Below are 19,712 nucleotides of genomic sequence, written 5' to 3' on the forward strand. Positions count from 1 at the left end.
GCTCCGCTGAGGGAGCGGCCCGAGCTCCCCCTCACAGACCGGCTTTACCCCCGGCCCGCCAGGGGGCGGCCGCGCCCGCCGCTGCTCCGCGCGGGCCCGGAAGGCGCGCGCCCGTCTCAGCGGCTGACGTAGATGCCGGGCCCTGGCGTGGCCATGGCGAGCGATTTCTACCTGCGCTACTACGTGGGGCACAAGGGGAAGTTCGGACACGAGTTCCTCGAGTTCGAATTCCGGCCCGACGGTGAGAGCGGGGCAGGGGGCCCGGGGAGGTGTGCCGCGCTCCCGGAGGGTGGGCTCCCGGGCCGCGGGTCCCCCCGGCGTGGTTTAATGCGCGGCCTCTCCCTGCAGGTAAGCTGCGCTACGCCAACAACAGCAACTACAAGAACGACGTGATGATCCGAAAGGAGGTGAGGGCAGCGCCGCGCAGCGCGGCTGAGGGCGTCTGTGCCAGCCAAAGGACTCGGGGCAGGGCCCAGGGTTGGATTTCGTTGCCGGGGCGTTGTGGGCAGGGCTGTATTTATTTCTCTGCCGGAATGTTGTGTCCAGGCTTATGTGCACAAGAGTGTGATGGAGGAGCTGAAGAGAATAATCGACGACAGTGAAATCACAAAAGAAGATGATGCTCTGTGGCCTCCTCCTGACAGAGTGGGCCGACAGGTAGGGTGCACAGTGTCTCTTCTAATTGCTCTTTAATTTTCATATGTTAGCTCCTTGGAAGCATAACTAAACTTTTTCTTCAAGACAGTACTGCTTCCAGCCGAAAGGGAAACTAATGCTGCTTTAAAACCTGAGTAGTGCCTCAAAGACAGTGTAGCTGTGGAAGCTAATATGATCCACAGACCTGCTGCATTTGATATCTTTGTTATAGAAATCCGTAATAAAAAATAGAAACCATCACAGTACTGAAGTATTTCTGTAACTGGTACCATAAAGCAGTGAGTTCCTATAACCTTTTCTTTTTCAGGAGCTCGAGATAGTAATTGGTGACGAGCACATCTCCTTTACAACGTCAAAAATCGGTTCCCTCATTGATGTAAATCAGTCCAAGTATGTACTCTGCTTTTATGCTGCCCTTGTTTGTGTTAACTAATCTGTATTAGAAATTCCTGATTATTTGGTACATGTATTCTATATAGTTTCAAAGTATGAATCGGCTCCTGGGGGCACCAGTGCTCTGTGTTGTAGCACAGTGTGCCAAATGCCTTTAGGCTGTGGCATTACAGGTTGTGTTCTCAAACTCAGAGAATGCCCTCAGCATTCTGAGCAGACCTTGCTGTAGGAACCCTGTTACACACAGACTGAGTCTGAGCTGCCACTGGCATGTTCGTACCAATTTCTTTGGGAGAATCAAAATATCTGTATTTCTGTATTTCACCTAAGCTGAAAAGACTGTGACTGTTGGGGGGAAGGGAGGGGTAAAATCCTAAGTGCTGTTGATACTTGTTTTCATGATAAAAATGCATATTTTGTAAAAGCTTAAAATGTTCACAGTTGGAGTAGAGAATACTTAATCAATCAGTGTAGAATGAAACAAATCTGTTAATGTCTAAGATGACATGTAAAAAGTCCCCATGTAGGCTTTGGGTTTTTTAATACATTACTTCTGTAACCTGTTCTTTAAGAGCATCAGTCTAAAATTTCTTAATTATTTTAATTTTTTCCCCCTTTCTTCCTTCTGTTGTGAACTGCAGAGATCCAGAAGGCTTGAGAGTGTTCTACTACCTGGTCCAGGACCTTAAATGTCTCGTCTTCAGTCTTATTGGCCTCCATTTCAAGATTAAGCCAATTTAAATCAGACAAACTGAAGTTTGTATTGCAATGTTAGCAGTAGGGGTGGGAAGGGAGGATCCTGTTCCAGTTCTTCATTGTTTCTGAAATTTTTTTGTACTTTACATTATTTTTTGATTGTTATTTTGTTGTTGTTACAAACTGTCAGTGACTCAATAAAAGGGTGAGATTTGCGTTTTTAATTTTTAAACTGTCGTGAGAGACTGACTTCTAACACTTCTTTTATAATGGTGCATTCAGAGTGTGTCACTTCACTTGGATCACCCACACACTGCACTTCTCTACACAGCAGTAGAAAAAGGAATGAAGCCTGGCTCTGTGAAACAGAACTTTTGCCAGTTGTCAAGGCAAACTTTTGTTACTATCGTGAGCTGGGTATTCTGTTGGCGAGCCAAGAACAAGATCTGACTCTGCACAGGTAAATGGTTATAGCAGACACGCATCACCTTCGTCCCAGCCCAGGTTACCCGCTTACCTCCAGGCAGGGACAAACCCAGGAGCCATGCAGGATCTTCATTGACCGTCCCGTTCAGCTTCAGAGAAGCTGAAAAGCGACCTAGAATATATTTAGTTCTAGGCTAGCCGATCTGTTGTGCAGCATTTGTTAAAAGACTTTGAGGTGTCTCCCACAGGCCCTGAGGGCAGACCTCGTGGCAGTGCTGCCAAACTGCGCTTTTGCTTTCTCTTAACACGTTTGCTCTGTAAGAAGACGCTGCGATTTAAAATAAATAAATAAATACAAAATGATTAATTGATGTGTAACTTTCAAAACACCAGCGCCTCCCGCTTTTCCTTCCCTCCCCACAGACGCCTCCCGCCATCCCGCGCGGCGGGCGGTGGCGGCCGCCATCTTGGCTGAGGGCAGACGCGGCTTCGCGCCGGCCCAGCCGGGCAGGGAGCGCGGGGCCGCCATCTTGGCTGAGGGCACGGGCGCGGGGAGCAGGGAATTGCAGCGAATCCGCGCGGCCATGGGGGTAGGTGAGGGCTTTGGCCGGAGCCCCGCGGGCCGTGGGGGTAGGTGAGAGCTTTGGCCGGAGCCCCGCGGGCCGTGGGGGTAGGTGAGAGCTTTGGCCGGAGCCCCGCGGGCCGTGGGGGTAGGTGAGAGCTTTGGCCGGAGCCCCGCGGGCCGTGGGGGTAGGTGAGAGCTTTGGCCGGAGCCCCGCGGGCCGTGCGGGCAGGGGGAGCCGGGCCGGCCAGGGCTGACGCCGCTCCGCCGCTTGCCTTGCAGAGGATCGGGCTGCAGCTCCGCGCCACGCTGGAGAACATCACCCGGCTAAGGGCCGAGGGCGAGGACTTCCGATGGTACCTCAAGGTGCGGGGCCGCGGGGCCGGGGCCGGGAGCGGCGCATGTCCCTGATTATTGACAGCTTTCAACCTTCCGATTTGTGTTCTCCAGCTGAAATGTGGGAACTGCGGTGAAGTCTCCGAAAAGTGGCAGTACCTGCGGCTGATGGTGCGTGTGCCCCTCGTAACCTACCTCCGAGCAAAAATGAGAGCACAACCCTGCCTCTATTCACGTATCTGCATCAAGGACGTGACAGCTTACCCTCTAGATGAGATCGTTTTTCAATAGCTATATGCATTTAGAAAATTGTCATGTTCCATATTAAAAGAAATATTTGGCAATTGTTAATTGACATATGCCATTTGATTAGTGACCGTTGGTAACAAAGTATTACATCTGCTTTTAAAACACCTTTCTGTAAAAATTTAATTTAAAAAGAAATTATGAAGTGGTATCAAAATACAGTTGTGCCTGTAGTATATTTCCCTGATGCTGATGGAATCCTTTTGGAGAATGTTAGGTAAATGAAGATGATTTAAGCATGCTAAATCAGCATTTGGAAGCTGGAAAAGCAGGATAAAATTTATCAGGGATACTTGTCTGTTCTTAGCAATAATCATCCCATTTTATTGCATACAGCTGAATGGTAAGAATGTATTTTGAAGACTTAATAGAGCATGCCTATATGGATAAGACACAAATATCTGTTATTCCCTATTTAAAGTCTGGAACAGAATTATTCTTTGATAATCGCAGCTTGTTAAATTATTAATCTCTGTAGCAAAAAAAAAAAGCTGCCTTGTTGCAGTATTTTTAAAAAGCTAAAGGTTGTTGTAAAAACTGCCTTACCTTTTCAGAGGTTTCCAGAGGCTCAGCTGGAGTGGGTTAAAATGTCTCTCTTGTCATGGATTTTAGGACAGTGCTCCCCTGAAAGGCGGCCGAGGAAGCGCCACGATGGTGCAGAAGTGCAAGCTGTGCTCCAGGGAGAGCTCCATCGGTACGTGCTTGGACACTGACCAGGCATCATCCATTTCACAGTTTCTCTTTCAGTCCCCATTTTTGACACCGTTTGTAAAGAGCTTTCACCAGGGATTTCTGCCCTTGTACACTGGTGCTTGAGTTCCCAGCAGGCACATTCTGGACATCACGTTCAGGGAGACAGCAAGGCCTCCTGGTGAGTCCAGCCTTCTGCACGAACAAAACTCATCTGTATTGTTGTTTTACAAAAGCTTGCAGATATTTTTGGCATTGGTACAGAAAAATGGTGCAGTGTAAACTTCTCAGGAGAAGGGAGAAAAATTGAATTCTGCCTTTTGAAGATGAGCTGCAGGAAAACCTTGCACTTCTTGCATTTGTTTTGCTTTGTATAAGGAAATTGCTGTGAAACAAGATCCTGGTGCTTGGTTTGTGCTGAACAAAACTGAAGACATAGTGCCACTCACTTGTATACTTTTTTTTTGTTTTAGATATTTTAAGTCAGACAATCAAGCCTTACAATGTAAGTTTGTTTCCTCTTCTATGTAACAAGTGAAAGATAAACAAGCATTAACAGTATTTTGAGTTTTTGCTTTATCATCCTCTTTCAAGAACACAAACAGCTGGTCTTGTCCTTGGACAGAAAATGTCTTGTAGACTTCTGTGCAGTCTAAAGTGTAGAATAATCTGATACATTTCAAAAGCCAACACAGAACTGTATCACCCAAATTAGAGGTATTATATATACATACATATATATATATAAATGCCTTTAGGTTTCCTTACAAAGACTTCCTCATGGCAGATTAAGAAATTCTAGTTAGGTAGTTAGGGACCACCTATGAAATGAGCCATAGGATTTTGCTGTCACCGGGGGTTCAGAGATGACAACTGCTGCTTTAAAGCAATCCATTCCTAGACTAATGCTTGTCACTGTCTCTACTGGATGGAAACTAATGGTTTTCTGACTCAATCACAGGCCGAAGACAGCGAGAAATTCAAAACAATTGTGGAGTTTGAATGCCGAGGCCTGGAACCAGTTGATTTTCAACCACAGGTGAGTTCTTATTTATGATTAGTTTCTGTCTTTAAAAGCACTTCTTCTAGAGTGATAAAATACACACTATTTGAAATGGTTCTGGAACATCTTAGACCTTCCCAGATTCCCATCCTTCTACAGTTCCTTGTTTTACTTCATTTGATTAAAAAAAAAAAAAAAAAAAAAACACCACAAAATTTGCAAACGGCTAACACAAACAACTGGTATTCTCTGTGCCAGTAAAATCTACAACTAAGTGTACCTTGGAATCGTACTTAAACTGCCCCACAGGTGACTCAGTGTTAATCTGAATTCATCTGAGAGGTCTTCACTCCTCAGGCCATTGCAAAAGAGCCTTTCCCAAAGGGAAAGTGCAGCATTATACAGAGTACCACTTGCTCCTTGGTGCGTTACAGAGCTCATCAAGCTCAGGTTATGAACACACTTAGTGTGTGTCCTCTAAAACACAAACAGATTTTCTTTGGGGTTGACATCACCAGAGCCACAGGAGATGAACACTGGCATTTTTCCATTTGCTGCTTGAGCAGACAAAGCTTGAAGATCAGTGGCAGTTACAGGCTGGTGCAAAGCACACCTCAAGGTTCAGAGTTAAAGGATTCTTCAGGGCCAGTCTGCAATGACTCATCTCTTGTGCATGGTCATGCTCTATTGCCACTTAACTCCCTGCTATTTTTAACCTATTATTCCAGTCGGATTAGGTGTAAATAGACTGACAAATATAAACCTGCCTTATCCTTCTCTCAGACTGGGATGCTGTGCTAAGAAACAGCCCAAAAAAGCTGATCCTACAAAAATTTGATATAATTAGAATCCCTACCGCAGTGTGCTGGGGGAGGTCTTTATTTTAAAGTGAAGTCCATATTTTCAATGAATTGTTATTCCTTTGTTCCAGAATGGTTATTAGTTTATTCCTGCTTGAAAGCTTTGCAACCAACTTAGGAACTTGCACTTCAAGAAAAATCTATGAGAAGACTACAAAATGTAGGAAATGTTTATAGCTCTGCATCCTAGCTGTTAATTTTAGTTACAGAACAAAGAATTCACAGCTGTAACAGAAGTTTTAATTTAATATTCTGAGTTTGGTGCACTTGACTGGAGAGTACTTGAATCCCTGAAGAGGTGTTTCAGTGAATTTTTGGATGCCTCAATCAGTAAATGAGAGTTTTCTGATGCTCAAGGGACTTCTGCAGTTCCAAAGCCTGGCTTCTGCACAACGCTAGATCTCACTTTTGATTAGCACTAAATATGGCATGTGGCCATATAATCACTGTATTGTTGCTGTATTTTTTGGTACATGTAATACAACCACACCTGGAGTCAATTTAAAGTAGCTTAATGCTTGCATGTCTTATTTAAATTATAGTAATCAAAAAAAAAATTAAAAACCCAACCACCACCAAATTTTGAGTGTTAGAGAAAAGAAAGTATCCTTTGTTTCTCTGATATAAACCCTCATTTTAGACCTAGTGCAGAAGTTTGCAATTGCAGTCACGTGGCTGGTGAATGGCTCCAGGTGGCAAAAGCAGGGCTTCTTTTCATTTTTCTGGTGTTTGTTCTATACTCAGCTCAGTTTTGACCCACAATGCTGATCTTCCTCTCCACCCCAGCAGTTCCCTTGGCATGGGCTTCTGACAGTTACTGAAAGGCCACTGTGCCCTGCAGATCCCTCTCCTGTTGTTAGATTTATTAGATCTACCACACTCTGTGGTTCATTTAACTCCCAAGTGCTTAACCTTCCATTCAAATCCCCAAATATTTTCAAGTCTTGTGGCTTACTTTGCACATACTTACAGCTTAATGTCTGACTAGCACTAGTGGGGATTTCTTTATCCAGAATGCAAGTGCAGATCCCTTGCAGAAAACCAGGAAGAAGCTACCTTTGATTTTTAGCCACTTGTCAATAAAATTCTGTAGTTAGAATTGACAATGTAGGAAACCTTCCTGCATGCTACAGAAGTGTCTGAGAGTTTTAAATGTACTTTTAAAATTAGTAAATCTTACTGTATAGCTTGGTAACTGTGAACCCTGAAGAGAGAGAGCTGTTCCTATGGAAGATAAACCAGAGCACCTTCCTAGAGCTGTCCTTTCTCCACTCTTTAAAAACAGCAACAGTGATGGCAGTGAAGAACTGTCCCCTGTGAAATGCTTGTTTGGGATACTAATCTGTTCACTCAGCCAGGTGATCCTGCTTACACGTAAAGCTTGCTTGTCACTTGTGTGCCTAAATCCAATACAAGCTGCTCCTTCTCCAGAATCTCTTGGATTCTGACAATATTCAAGCTAGAACTGTTAGCTTTCTTCCACATTTTCTATTGCTTTCCTTGCAGTGTGTTATGAAGATATTATGCCTGTGTGGACTCTGAACACAAAACTACTAGTAGTAATTGGATGCTGCTACATAAACTTAGAAACTAAGCTTTAACATTATCTAGAATAGTTGGAAACTCTTTTTTTGCTGGGAAAAATAGAGGAGCAGGGTCCTAACCTTATACTGGCCCTAATTAGCAAAGAGCTTGCTTATTCTTTCTACGTAATTTAAAAGAAATACAATACATTTTTGTGCTGAGCTACCTTGTTTAAATGTTTCAATGATCATATTTATTATTTTGTGAGTACAATGTACTTTAAAAAACTTTCTGCAAATGTGTTTGCAGGCAGGGTTTGCTGCTGAAGGTGCAGAGTCTGGCACACCTTTCAATGACATAAACTTGTTAGAAAAGGTACGTTGTCTTTTCACTAGTAAAACTACTCACCTAGCTTGCTTTCCCCATGTCACTAGTCCAAAATACATGCCCCTAGAGTGGTTTTGCTCTTCCTGTAGCCACAGGAAGGCCACAGCTGGAGAGAGAAACTGAATCAAGTATGAACAACCAGCATTACTAACAGTGTCATTTTAGAAGTATGGATTTGTTAACTTAGCAGCTGACAAAGATTTAAGTCACTCAGGAATTCCAGAGAGCAAGAACTGGAATACTAAATGGCTGTTTAGGAAGATCCCTGCCCATTGTCCTGTGCACAGAGATGTTAAAAAGTAATATAGACACTGTCCTTCAAAGCTCAGGATAATGACACCAGCATTGTAAATCTTCTTGGGTGTGAGCAGGAATTTCAAGGTCAAAATCTGTTCCCTGGTATCCTACTTGGCAGGGATCTGCTTGTCTGCTTACCCACCTGACTAGGGTATTGTAAATGATAGATAATCCTTTCACCTGCTATGGCTGCTCCCTGTCCACTACAGGCTGGGGACTACATAAGAAAATAAACCCCAGCAATATACATATATAAAAACACTTGAGACTGAAATTCATTTAATGTCAGGTTAGTTAGTGATCTTGCTACTCTCACGTGTTAAAATTTAACTTTCTACAGATATCTAAGACTCAATTTGAGTAACGTTTAGTTCCAGTTTGAATCCAGTCTGTGTGCATTCTGTCCTTTGTGACTAACACTGTGAAATCTTATTTCCTACAGGATTGGAATGACTATGATGAAAAAACAAAGGAATCTGTTGGAATCTATGAAGTTACCCATAAATTTGTAAAATGCTGAAGTTCATACCCCTAACAAATTAGGACATGGTTATTGATGGAGGAGCTGTAAACATCAGATATACAGCTTCCTTGGAGTTACTTTTTTACATGGCTGCACTTCAGAAATGGATACCTAAGTTCACAGAATCATTTAGGGTGGAAATGATCTCCAAGATTGAGTTCAACCTTTGACCGACATCGCTGAGTTGTACTTTCTGTCCCTAGCATGCCCTAATAAAATATTTCCCATGGAGCACTTGGAGATGGCCTCAGTACAAACTGAAAATAGTACATATTGACTGAACTGTGCCATGTCCTTAATGCTGTGGGGTTTTGGAATTACATGGTTGTGGTGGACTGTAGCTTAGCTAATGGACTGAGTAACTGCTTACACAACTTTCAGCCTTAAAGGGTTTTAATAGTTGGTCACAGGAAGTACCTATATTTGATTGTCTAACATAAGCAAACAAAGTCTTCCCACTCACCACTCCTATCATGAGGAAATGGCTACAACCACTAGTAAAGGCACTGTGTTAACTCTTCAAGGAAACAAGCAGCTTTCTGCCACTTCAGGTAAAGACTTGAGGTGAGTTTCCTGAGAACACTTACTAAGCTTGACTGCTGCTGACATTTACACAGTTACAATCCTCTGAAAAGTAAGTTATTTTTCCAAGTATATCATTAAGTAAACTTAATTTTTAGGTGAAGACAGCCTCTGTACTCCTTGGTGAGTGCACTCACAATCTTGTCAGCTGTTCTCATGAACAAAAAACCCCACCAAAACAAACCCAAATAAAAGAAAAAAAAAAGCCCAGCCAATCTTTAGTGAATTTTATTCAGACTTTTGGTCTGATTATTGTTTCCTGATACATTATTTCCTGCATCTTCCCAAATTATCACCTTCCTTTCTTTGTTTAAATGAACAATCATGCTGAATTTTACAGTTAGTTTTAAAATACTGCTTTTCAGCTGAAAACCAGAACAGCACATTACAAGAGCAAAGCCTTCAGGCTTACATATGAAAGGCTTTCCCCTGGTAGCATTTCTATTTCATACTTCCAGGACAGGGTATTGCTTACATTTATTGTGCTAAATTAAAAAGACCCTGGGAGAACCTGGAAGCTGAGACACCCAAAGGAAGAGCAAAGGGAAGTAGTTTCTGAGCCTCTGAAGCTGATCTGTCACATCCAACCAATGTGCTCAGACTTTGCTGTTCTGCTGATACATTCGGTTGTGCGGGCCAGTGGGACATGAGCTGCATTAGTTTTACACAGATCACTGAAGCCAACACCACTGTGCAATTCAGCTCCACAGAGAGACTTGGCCTCCCAGAAGAAAAAGAGGAAATCAAGAGGGTAAAAGGCAGGAATTCAAGATCTACATACAAGACAGTGCAGAATACTTGCAGCAGTTTTCTTTCCAACCTTTGTAAGAAACATGAGCTGTTGATAAAGGGTCTACCCATTCTGTATGATTTAGATATGGCAATAAAATAACTTTGTGGTTATTAATAGGCAGCTTTATTAAAATACAGTCTTTTCCAGTCAGTTTAACAACCCAATTGGTGACTGCAGGTTTCTTAAAGTCTCCCACTTCATTTTTTGTGTCTCTAAAAGCTGTTATAGTGGAAAGGCTTCAAGCAGTTGAGGCACAATCAGTTCTGATATAAATTCAAGTTTAAATAGGTAAGTTAGTAAGCAAGCTTACTGCAAGAGTGCAAACGGAACCACTCTTCTATGTTTAAAATTATTGCATATATTTTTTTAAAACAAACAGTTCAAGAGTGGGATCACAGTACTGTAGTCTGTCCGAACACTCATGGAACACAGGTGTTCCAAGTTCATTAACTCAATAAAAATGCTTGGTTTAGATTATGTGTTTTAAGAACACATGGATCTGTTACTTGATTTGACGTAGTTAATGTCTGTATTTCCTGAAATGCATTCAAGGTCTCTAAGTGATTTCTTTGAAATAGATAGAAATTTCCTAGTGAATCTAACAGTATTCAAGTTCAATGATGATACATGAAGCCAGTTAGGCTGGGCAGTCTCATCCATGCTGAACACTGATTAGTATGTCAATTAGACATAATCTGCATTTTGTTCTGCAACTGTAAAATATTCCAATGTCTTTAACTACCAATTTTCTTGCCCTTTAAAACATTAAAGATATCTTCTAGTGATTTGTATATACACTGAAGGAATTCTTTACCATTCCTAGCTGGGTAAGAGGAAACATTACAACCTATCCAGTCATCTTGTACCTGATACCCTACTCCAAAGCCATCAGACACCACGGGGCCAAACCCTCCTAACTGCACAGCCGGGCTCACCAAGGTGCTGGTGGAAATGATGTTGTGATTAAGGCGAGCATAGGCTTGGTCTTGATAGAAATCAGGCAGTGCCAGCCCCTTGGATAAGGCCAGATAGCGCAGGCTGAAGAGGTGCCGGTCAAAGCCCTGGCCTGGAGAAAGAAAGTAACAGGTGTGAGAGAGGTGCCTGACTTTTGTGGGAAGTAAACTCACCTCAGCCACAAGAGAGGAGGCCTTGTAGAACTGGAGTTTATTTTTGTACTGATAGGAAATATTTTTCAAACTTTTCATGCCCATGTCCTAGGAGAACAGGGCCTGCTTGTTTTACTGCAAGGCTCAACAGGAGCAGGAGAGTACACTAAAGTGCAGTGTTAACAGACAATTTTAATAATACATCACATTCTTTGATTAACTATTTACCTGAACATAGCCAAGTTGTCTAATGCAGAAAAAGTCTTTCCTAAGATTTATGAATCTAAAGAGGAAGAACATCTTGCACCAACAAAAGGAGGCAAATTTTAGAGACTCTATGGAATAATATCCAACAGTTGGTTTTACTGCTGTCAATTTTAATGCTTCTGAGAAGGACAGTTCAAAAGAAAGCATTTACAAAATTGCTAGGAGTAGCATGGCCAAAAAATGAGTTTGATTTGGAAGTTGTTAAAGCCTTTATCCCCTGCAGAGATAAGACAGTACCTCCTCAGACTTAAGCCAAAGTTCTTGTTCAACATGCACTAAATAAATCTTCAAACAGTGCAACTGCTCTAAGGACAAAAACTGAAGTATAAAAAATTCTCAACACATGAAAGGTGCTGTGGGAAGCACAGAGGCACTCCTCTCTATCAAGAAATGGGTGAGAATGAGGGAATGCACTTTAAACTGCAGCCTTCTGCTACTGTTTTTGTCAAGTTTACATTAGATATCCGTCAGCATTAAAATATTGAGTTGTAAATATTTACAGCAACATTACTAGACATTTTAATGCAAAAGGAGGAGTAGTTTGATGCATTCCTACTTACCCATAGCAGCCTCTTTCGTCAAACGGCCATGGTACTTGGAGCACTCCACTATCAGATTCTGCAGCTCCTCTGTGCTGTGTTTGGAGAGTCCCTTGACAAAGGCTTCAGAGCATTTCTTTGTGTGCACAGAGGCAGGACGTATGGTTTCTGTACGGCCGTGCTTGAAAGCTGCCGTGCTGCAAGACTCGTACGTGGCAACAGTCTGGTCATACTGGCGAAGGAAAGCCATCTGGAAGGCCAGCTGAGCCACAGCATCTGGGCTCACCTTCTTCTGCTTTAGAAGCTCCTTGCCCCCTTCTTGGAACTGAATCATGTTAAGAGACAGTGATTCTATAGTGGCATCAAACTTCTGTTTTGCTTTGGTAATCCCTGCTTTTAAGGCATCGTTCAGCTTAAAGTCAAGTTTCTGCACTGCTCTAGAAGAGTCAACTGAAGCAGGCTGGGACTGGGGGCTGATGGCTGGTGTCTTGGTGCTATCTTTGAAAACCTCATTCTGGAACCTGAGCACAGCCACACCATCTCCCCAGGAATGTTCAAAATTAATTCCTGCAGTGCCATCCTTAGTTATGATAAGATTAAAGGATTTGTCATACCAGCGGTTTGCAGCGTCTCCATGCAACATAGTGTGGGACAAGTGCACTAAGTCTTTAATGGGAAAATCATCTAAACTTAAACAAAACATGGCAGAGTCTACTTTTTGAAGAGCTTCTTCATTACCATTGTCCAGCAGATTCTTCCTCAGCAATGCCCATGTATCTCGGTTTTCACTGGTGAGGTAGCCAAGAGGGAAGGCTGGGGCCGGACTGTTGTCACTAAGGATGTATTTCAAGTGTGCTTGTATTTCTGAGGGTTTCAACATGTTTCCATCTCTATCAATAACATCAAACACATAAAAATTTCCATTTCTCAACACTAATAAGTGTTTTGCCTTTTCATCTGTATAAAGCTCATCTTTGTTGAGCTTAGGAATCCGTGTAGAATTGAAAAGCCTGAAGTACTGAGACATATCTAGGGGGTAAGCATTGACCATGTAGGCACCAAACCAAGAAATTGAAGAAGGCACAAATCGGATAATTTTTTTAAAGATCTCAGTGTCACTTTTTTCTGGATTGAGGTGAAAAACCTCTGGTTCAAGGCAACCAGCCCTGAAGGTCTTCATAAAACGTATGGCAGAAACAGTCATGTTCGTAGCTCGTATGAGCTGATCATTGTATTCTGATTTCGGATCAGGATTAAAAGACATAAATGGATTAAAATTCAAAAGAACAGGCTCACGTGCTTTTAGGTACATGTCAAACCAGGGACCTGAAAATTGACAGTTGAGAAAGAGGTCAGAACATAAAATCAGCTTCCTGAGTCAGACAAGAGGGTTGTGTAGTCCAGCAGTGATCACGAATAAACACACACTAAAATGCTTTTAAACAAGACAAACATATGAAATAATTCACCCACGGCTTCTCCAAACCCCCATTATGAAGAAAGATAGTGTTGGCTAATCATAAAAATACTCCATTTGGAATAATCCATGTCAAGGGTGTCCATGTCATTAGCAACAAGGGCTAACATACTGTTTTCTTTATGGCTCAATGACAAATCTTAATTCCCAGGACACAGAGTGCAGCTCCCCAGGTCTATTTTGGTGCACGCCTCACATTTAGAGTGGTTCATGCCTTCACCTACTCTTAAGCTATTAACTTCTACCACTTTCTGTCACTGAGTGCATCTTGCTGAGGTTAGAAGGCTGAACCTTCTACCTGGACTGTAAGAAGGGCAATGGGTAGTTCTAGGGGCTAAGTTACAACTTTAATTACAGGTTCTCAGTGGTGGGTAAGCAACACTCATCTACAGTTTTAAAACCACATTAATCATCAACACGTAGCCTTTTCATGCCAGACTTGAAAGTCCAGGGTGGAGACAACCCTACATTCTTTCAGAAACCAATTTCAAGTGGAACAGGTCTTTCATGATGCATAAAGAAGAAAAATAACTGAACAAAAAGCAATACAGACACCCCACCATTCATAGGCAAAAAGCAGCATACAGGTTAGCAACATAAAGACACGACTTAAAACCCAAGATGTTGTTCAAAGTGAACGGAAAGTAAAATACAACAAAGCAGCTTTTGTGAAATAATCTGGTATTCCTTACAGACTGAGTGGCAGCTAACACCTTAACGGGCAGTCTGAACAGCAAGGATAGAAGTGCATTCACTGGGCAACATGGAAACTTCTACTTCCATAGGTATTTCACTATTTCCATCTCTCCTGCTAATACTTTCATGAGCATACTTTACTTTCCATTGTACGTGGAAGCAATAATAAAGTGGAATAATCAAAAGTAATAATAATCTATCATTTTATATCTATATACATTTTATATCTATATAATAATCTATCACATGCTCTCCCTCTCCTGATTTGTTTCTATTTATTCTCATTTTCCTGCTTCTGTCATTCCTTTTCTTTGGCTCTTTAAAAGAATATCGTTTTGTAGCTTTAAGGGCTTTTAAGTTGTGAGTACTGACCACTTCTGCCTCCCAAACTTAGTTATACTCTGTGACCCCTCCCTCAAAGTTTACTTTTCTTGCTAAATAACATGGAATTATTTGGAAATGATTGCTTCAGTTTCCTTAAAGGAAGTGCTAGATAAGCTCCTCTTTAACCTAAACCCTATAAACTCATTAAAAAATATCATTTTTCCAGTATCTATCTACCCAGAATTCTGGTAGAATAGATGACATTAGATAATGGGCATTTCTTTCTACAGCCTCTGAAATTGCTCAAATACAGCCACAGAGAGTGTTCACAGCAGGTTATTCCAAGTTTCTGGGCTACTTACAGCTTCAGCTTATTATAGTTGTGGCATTAGGAGCAGTTCCGAAGTATGATGATCTACAGACCTGTCCTACACTCAGCAGGCCAACGTACCTGTGATGTAACTTGTATGCTTATTCTGATTGTCTTGAGCAACCAGTTGCTCATGCAGCTCTCTTCCAATCCCCTTTTCAAAGGCATGAGCAAGTTCTTCAGTTTTCCTACAAAAATCAAGAAAAGTGTCAAAATGCTGTCACAAGTCACATTTCTTATGTTAACACTTGGCTTTGAAGCAGAACTTGACACTCCAATGTGTGTTTGTCCATACCTGAACTGGTCATCATTTAAAAGCGGTTTCTGGGCATTCAGGTATCTCGTAATTGTATCTTCTAGCTTGGGAATTGGTAGTCTGAAGGAAGTGGAACACAGAGGTGTACACTTGATGAGCAAGGGTATGAGTGAAGCCTGTGGTTTTTACACAGTCATCTCTCTTTGCCTCCTTTCTTCCATATCCTTCCTTATACCATTATATATACTATACATACAGACATATATACATACACACTACACAGTATATACTATTATGTTATATAAAATTTTGCTAATACTTATGTACATTATCCTAATGCCTCATAAGTTTCTTGTGGAATAAGTTAAGCAAGGAACTAGATGGACACCATAATGTTCTTGGGAAATAAAGCAGAAACCCAAACTGACTGTCTTTTTACAAAGGTACTGCAGTGATGGGAGCCAATCCCTTACAAGAAATAGAGTGACAGGAACCGCTGCCAGGAGAGGCAGCTCTGTAGAAGGAATAGTTCGGTTGCTAGCTCTGTTCGGGCTACCCCCTCACAGCTGGACATCTTTTTCTCACAAATTTCCTATTCGGTATCTTTGTCAACTTCCTCTGAGCCTGAGTTTTGTTTCCGACAGCACAATCCCGTTACACTCACGGGGTTTGGGCGCCAAGAGGATGTTTCAGTAGCAGGTTTGTAGCCGGTTACGCTGACACTTGGTAAAGCCGAACCCGCTCCTCTGCGGGCAGCTCGCACAGAGCGAGCCGCGCACCGCGGCGCCCAGGGCGGACGTTCCCTCTGCCCTCTCCTCACAGCGGACACCCCGGGCCACCGCCGCCGCCGCGCCCTGCCCGCGTCCCCCCGGAGCGGCGGGCCCGCCGTACCTGGGCAGGCTCTTCTGGTAGTGCATGGTGGGCACGATGCTGCGGTGCAGGAACTCGGCGGCGCCCGCGCCGCTGTAGCCGCGCCGCCCCGGAGCCGCCCTCAGCAGCTGCCGCGCCGCCATGATGGGGTCAGACCCGCCGCGCCCGGAGCCCCGCCCGCCGCGCCCGGAGCCCCGCCCGCCGCGCCCGGAGCCCCGCCCGCCGCTCCTCCCGGGGCTCCGGGAGCGAACGGGAAAAGCGAAGTGTTGTTTGTTATTCCATTCCAAAAGCAAGCTGGATACGTGCTGCTAAGGTAGCGAAGTTACCGGGGTGTTGGGGCGGTTCAGCATCAGTCCTCTTACATACACACTAACAAAGCATTCTGATTCATTAATAAAATTTTCTGCAATCCTCTTATTTTTCTGCAATCCACTTCTTTTTGTTTTATGTTCAACATACAGACTCCACGTATTTTTTCTTTTATTTCCTCCCACCCCGCTTTTTTTTTCCTGTATGTGTATCCATATGTCCTACCGACTCCACAGGACTGAGATCCTGCCCCCAAAAAGAACAGTTTAATCTCTCCTGATTTTTTTTTCACTCATACATGAGCATGCAACAACAAATACTTGATCACGGTATAAAATGTAATATTATAAACACACAACCTTGTTGTACTGTGGGGAATATTTTCCATAAAAACATTGAATAATCTCAGAATATACCAAAAACTACAGAAATGCTTTCATAAGAAAGCATGGCATGTGAATGGTTATGGTGGTGTATTTTTATCAGACACTCACTAGCATAAAAATCAGCACTGGGATTGAATGCGGACACAGCAAAGGAAAGGAAAGCAATCCCTGTGGCTTAGTCTGATAATCCTCTGAAAGTAAATTGGCCCTACTCTAATCAACATAGTGGTTGGAAGAAAAGTGAAATCATTTCACTTCCAAGATAATAAATGCCCAGTGACAGAAGGTGTCCTTGCGTGTTCCAGTCTGTGGCTATTTCCTGTTTGATGCGTGTCTCTCATGCTGCTCATTCAGCCTTTTTTTGGCAATGAAAACAAAAAAAACCCAAGCCTGCTTTAATTAATGAAGTCCAGTTTCACCTAGCTTGCCCTGCTGTGATAGTCCTGTTCAAAATGTTACCTGCCCTGCCCTTTGGGAAAACTGCTCTGTTCCCTGTTTGAATGCTGGCTTGCAGGGTTGCCTTTCTGGGTTTGGGTGTCCAGACCCCAAACTGGGGAGGCTGAGGAATGCATTGTCTTTCTCCCAGGAGTGTCACTTTGTTTTGAACTAGTCTTGTTTTAGAAATACTACTGCATTCTGTTCTAATTTTCCAGAGCCCCCTAATCTTCTTCCAGGCTCTTAATGATGTAGTTGATAATAGGATTGTTGGTATTAATTTGGAACAATAATGCCAGCTGCTTGCTTGGTGGCTATTGGCAGAGGGGTGACCTTGCAGGTCAGCTAAGCAGAACTGGAAGTGCTTTGATCTGATCTATACAGAGCCAGATCTGTGCACCCGAACAAGAGGAGCGAGTGAATTCTCTCCCCATGGGATGCTGATTCTTCTCCAAAGAGCAGGCAGGACAGCATGGCGGTGGCCCTGGATGCAATCCTCGCTCGGATCAAAGATGTTTGTAAAAGGAATGGGCTGCTCATCCTCTCCGTGTTGTCCGTCACCATCGGCTGCCTCCTGGGATTCTTCCTGAGGACGAGGCGACTCTCCCAGCAGGTAAGAGCAGCTCACAGCAAGTCCCTGCAGAGGAAATGCCAGACTTACGTAACAAAAGACATCTGTACCTTGGGGAACTTCAGGGTGGGCTTTGGAAGGTAAAAGTCACGCGTATGTGTTTGTTACAATGGTTTCATTTCTTCTCTTTGTCAATCTACACTGTTCTTTGGGTCTTTACACACATTTTCAAACAATAAGTTAGCCAAGGGTTCTGGTCTCTCAGACACCTGGGAAGCGTAGCAGGAGCACAGCAGAGTGTTGCAGGTATGGATAATAATAGTGGACATTTAAGCTAGATGAAATGTAGCATTTAATATAGGCCTGCAGAAACTGGTAGTGCAATACATTGCATTTTATACTATTTTGGAACACATACAGCTAAAGAAAACACTGGGAATATTTTTCAGCACAGGGATGCAGATGTTTATATAACACTAATGGTGTTTCAGATTAATAAATTTGAGATTTCCCATCATTAGTGAAGTCACTTGGGGAATTCTCCCCTAGCGTATTTCAACTAAGCTGGTGCTCTTTTTCTGCTGTATCAGTCAGATACAGACTAGACAACAACATGCATTAATAAATGCACTGTTGGAGCACAAAATAGAAGTCTCAGTTAAAAAATAAGGCATTTAGTAAATGCAACTAAATTAAACCAATTCTGGCCTCTGCTACTGCAAACCACTCTCTGTCTGAACATTGTCTGTGTCCAAGCCATAGCTTCAAACACATCTAGGAAAACAGACAAGATGCAGAATGGAGAGATTATTCAGGGCAACTGATTAACAGTAGTCTTCAAGAGATGGCACGTTGCATTTTTGTCTTCCTTTGTAAAGGAAAGAACAATGCAGTGTGTTTATTGAATAAGAACACATTATGTAATCTAATTAATTTTAAAATTACCTTTTAAAGCCTGCTATCTTTGCCACCTTGTCTTTGCACCAAAGGTGCAGATTTTAGCAATGTTATCTGATTCACAGCTCTAGCAGCACTTGTGAAGACAGTCAGTCTTTAGCTCAAAACAATAAGCATCTCTCCATGTATTTCCAGGAAATTAGTTACTTCCAGTTTCCTGGTGAGTTACTGATGAGGATGCTGAAAATGCTCATTCTCCCTCTGGTTGTCTCAAGGTAAGTGAAGACAATGATTATTCCAATAACTTTTGAAGTTTCCTGAATGAGATTTGTCAACACAATGGTTTAGTTGTGACTGAATTAGGTGACAGTGCCAGAGGCATCACTGCTGCTGCACATTCATATTTATAGTGGAGCCATAAACATGTATTTTAATTGATAGGATAATTCCTGCCATACATAATTTCTACCTCATATAGGTATTATTTGCTTTAAAATTAATGAATGGGGGTTTTTAAATTTGTTTTCTTTTTCCCTTGTAATGGGACTTCTTCCTTCAAGCTAGTTAGAAGTTAAATCTACGGAATAAAAAACCCACCTTATAAAAAAGTCTGCCTTAAATCTAAACAATTGAAATAATACACTATACAAATACAATGAAAAAAACACAGTTAATTCATAGTGTCCTGCAGTATTTTGAGGTGTTCTGTATGTGTTTATAGTCTGATAAATATTTTAAAAAACCCTGTGTCTCCAGTGAACTGATAATATGTAGCTGGCTTTGGCTGGAAGTGAAAGTGACTTCTTCATTTGTTAAGATAGAACCTTTAGTGGTGGCACTTTAGTGGTGGCACTTTCACAGTAGCAGAATTAATGATCTCAGTGCTGGTTCTGACTGGTGCATGGCAGCTGCCTTTGCAGTGGGAGGGTGTAACTTAGGGCAGGCTTTTCCCTAAGTTTGACTGCCTTCCCACTGACTGTAGTCCCAAAAACACACCAGCTGGATGGCCAAAAACTCTCTCATGTGCCCAAGACTGAGAGGTTATTAAAGAGATGGAAAGTAACAAAGCCAACTTTACCAGAGCTGAGAAAAAATTACTGCAATATTTGATTCCCGTTCTGGAACCTAATTCATACATCAAGACCTCATCTTCCACTTTGAGAAAAAAACAAGT

General features: G+C 42.5%; 4 protein-coding genes across 8 annotated transcripts in view; 3 read left to right on the forward strand and 1 right to left on the reverse strand.

Moving 5' to 3' along the window:
- Positions 1-99: 99 nt before the first annotated feature.
- Positions 100-1,978, forward strand: MAGOH (mago homolog, exon junction complex subunit). Its single transcript, XM_053950706.1, has 5 exons — positions 100-241; positions 349-407; positions 547-657; positions 965-1,047; positions 1,692-1,978. The coding sequence occupies exons 1-5, from the start codon at positions 133-135 to the stop codon at positions 1,789-1,791; spliced, it is 462 nt and encodes a 153-aa protein (XP_053806681.1). The 5' UTR covers positions 100-132; the 3' UTR covers positions 1,792-1,978.
- A 620-nt stretch (positions 1,979-2,598) lies between these two features.
- On the forward strand, positions 2,599-8,891 carry CZIB (CXXC motif containing zinc binding protein). 2 transcript variants are annotated; one of them, XM_053950703.1, is made up of 8 exons: positions 2,599-2,762; positions 3,017-3,100; positions 3,185-3,241; positions 3,989-4,070; positions 4,540-4,571; positions 5,028-5,105; positions 7,763-7,828; positions 8,580-8,891. In XM_053950703.1, the coding sequence occupies exons 1-8, from the start codon at positions 2,757-2,759 to the stop codon at positions 8,655-8,657; spliced, it is 483 nt and encodes a 160-aa protein (XP_053806678.1). In that variant the 5' UTR covers positions 2,599-2,756; the 3' UTR covers positions 8,658-8,891. The 2 variants fall into 2 exon arrangements, with proteins under 2 accessions (XP_053806678.1, XP_053806679.1); XM_053950704.1 differs by having other exon boundaries at positions 2,637-2,766.
- A 563-nt stretch (positions 8,892-9,454) lies between these two features.
- The window catches only part of CPT2 (carnitine palmitoyltransferase 2), a 64,750-nt gene continuing 54,492 nt past the window's right edge, over positions 9,455-19,712 (reverse strand). Inside the window, exons 1-5 of one of the 3 annotated variants that reach the window (XM_053950699.1) lie at positions 17,095-17,525; positions 15,110-15,190; positions 14,896-15,002; positions 11,969-13,273; positions 9,455-11,101 (exon numbers count right to left, since the gene is read on the reverse strand). In XM_053950699.1, coding sequence (XP_053806674.1) covers positions 10,770-11,101; positions 11,969-13,273; positions 14,896-15,002; positions 15,110-15,190; positions 17,095-17,207 — 1,938 coding nt within the window. In that variant the 5' untranslated portion in view covers positions 17,208-17,525 and the 3' untranslated portion in view covers positions 9,455-10,769. Of the gene's footprint in view, positions 11,102-11,968; positions 13,274-14,895; positions 15,003-15,109; positions 15,191-15,961; positions 16,084-17,094; positions 17,526-19,712 lie in introns of those variants that run through there. The other 2 variants (XM_053950698.1, XM_053950700.1) reach the window with 2 other exon arrangements.
- The window catches only part of SLC1A7 (solute carrier family 1 member 7), a 46,810-nt gene continuing 44,630 nt past the window's right edge, over positions 17,533-19,712 (forward strand). For both annotated transcript variants that reach the window (XM_053950701.1, XM_053950702.1), the window contains exons 1-2: positions 17,533-17,683; positions 18,734-18,813. In XM_053950701.1, the coding sequence (XP_053806676.1) occupies positions 17,543-17,683; positions 18,734-18,813 (221 nt within the window). In that variant the 5' untranslated portion in view covers positions 17,533-17,542. The remainder of the gene's footprint in view (positions 17,684-18,733; positions 18,814-19,712) is intronic.

This window comes from Vidua chalybeata, chromosome 9 (assembly GCF_026979565.1).
Source record: "Vidua chalybeata isolate OUT-0048 chromosome 9, bVidCha1 merged haplotype, whole genome shotgun sequence".
Lineage (NCBI taxonomy): Eukaryota > Metazoa > Chordata > Aves > Passeriformes > Viduidae > Vidua > Vidua chalybeata.

Coding starts and splice junctions, on each gene's coding strand:
- MAGOH (XM_053950706.1), top strand. CDS start 133: ATGCCGGGCCCTGGCGTGGCCATGGCGAGCGATTTCTACCTGCGCTAC. Junction 242..348: donor GTTCGAATTCCGGCCCGACG/GTGAGAGCGGGG, acceptor CTCTCCCTGCAG/GTAAGCTGCGCTACGCCAAC. Junction 408..546: donor ACGTGATGATCCGAAAGGAG/GTGAGGGCAGCG, acceptor TGTTGTGTCCAG/GCTTATGTGCACAAGAGTGT.
- CZIB (XM_053950703.1), top strand. Junction 3,242..3,988: donor GGCAGTACCTGCGGCTGATG/GTGCGTGTGCCC, acceptor CATGGATTTTAG/GACAGTGCTCCCCTGAAAGG. Junction 5,106..7,762: donor CAGTTGATTTTCAACCACAG/GTGAGTTCTTAT, acceptor ATGTGTTTGCAG/GCAGGGTTTGCTGCTGAAGG.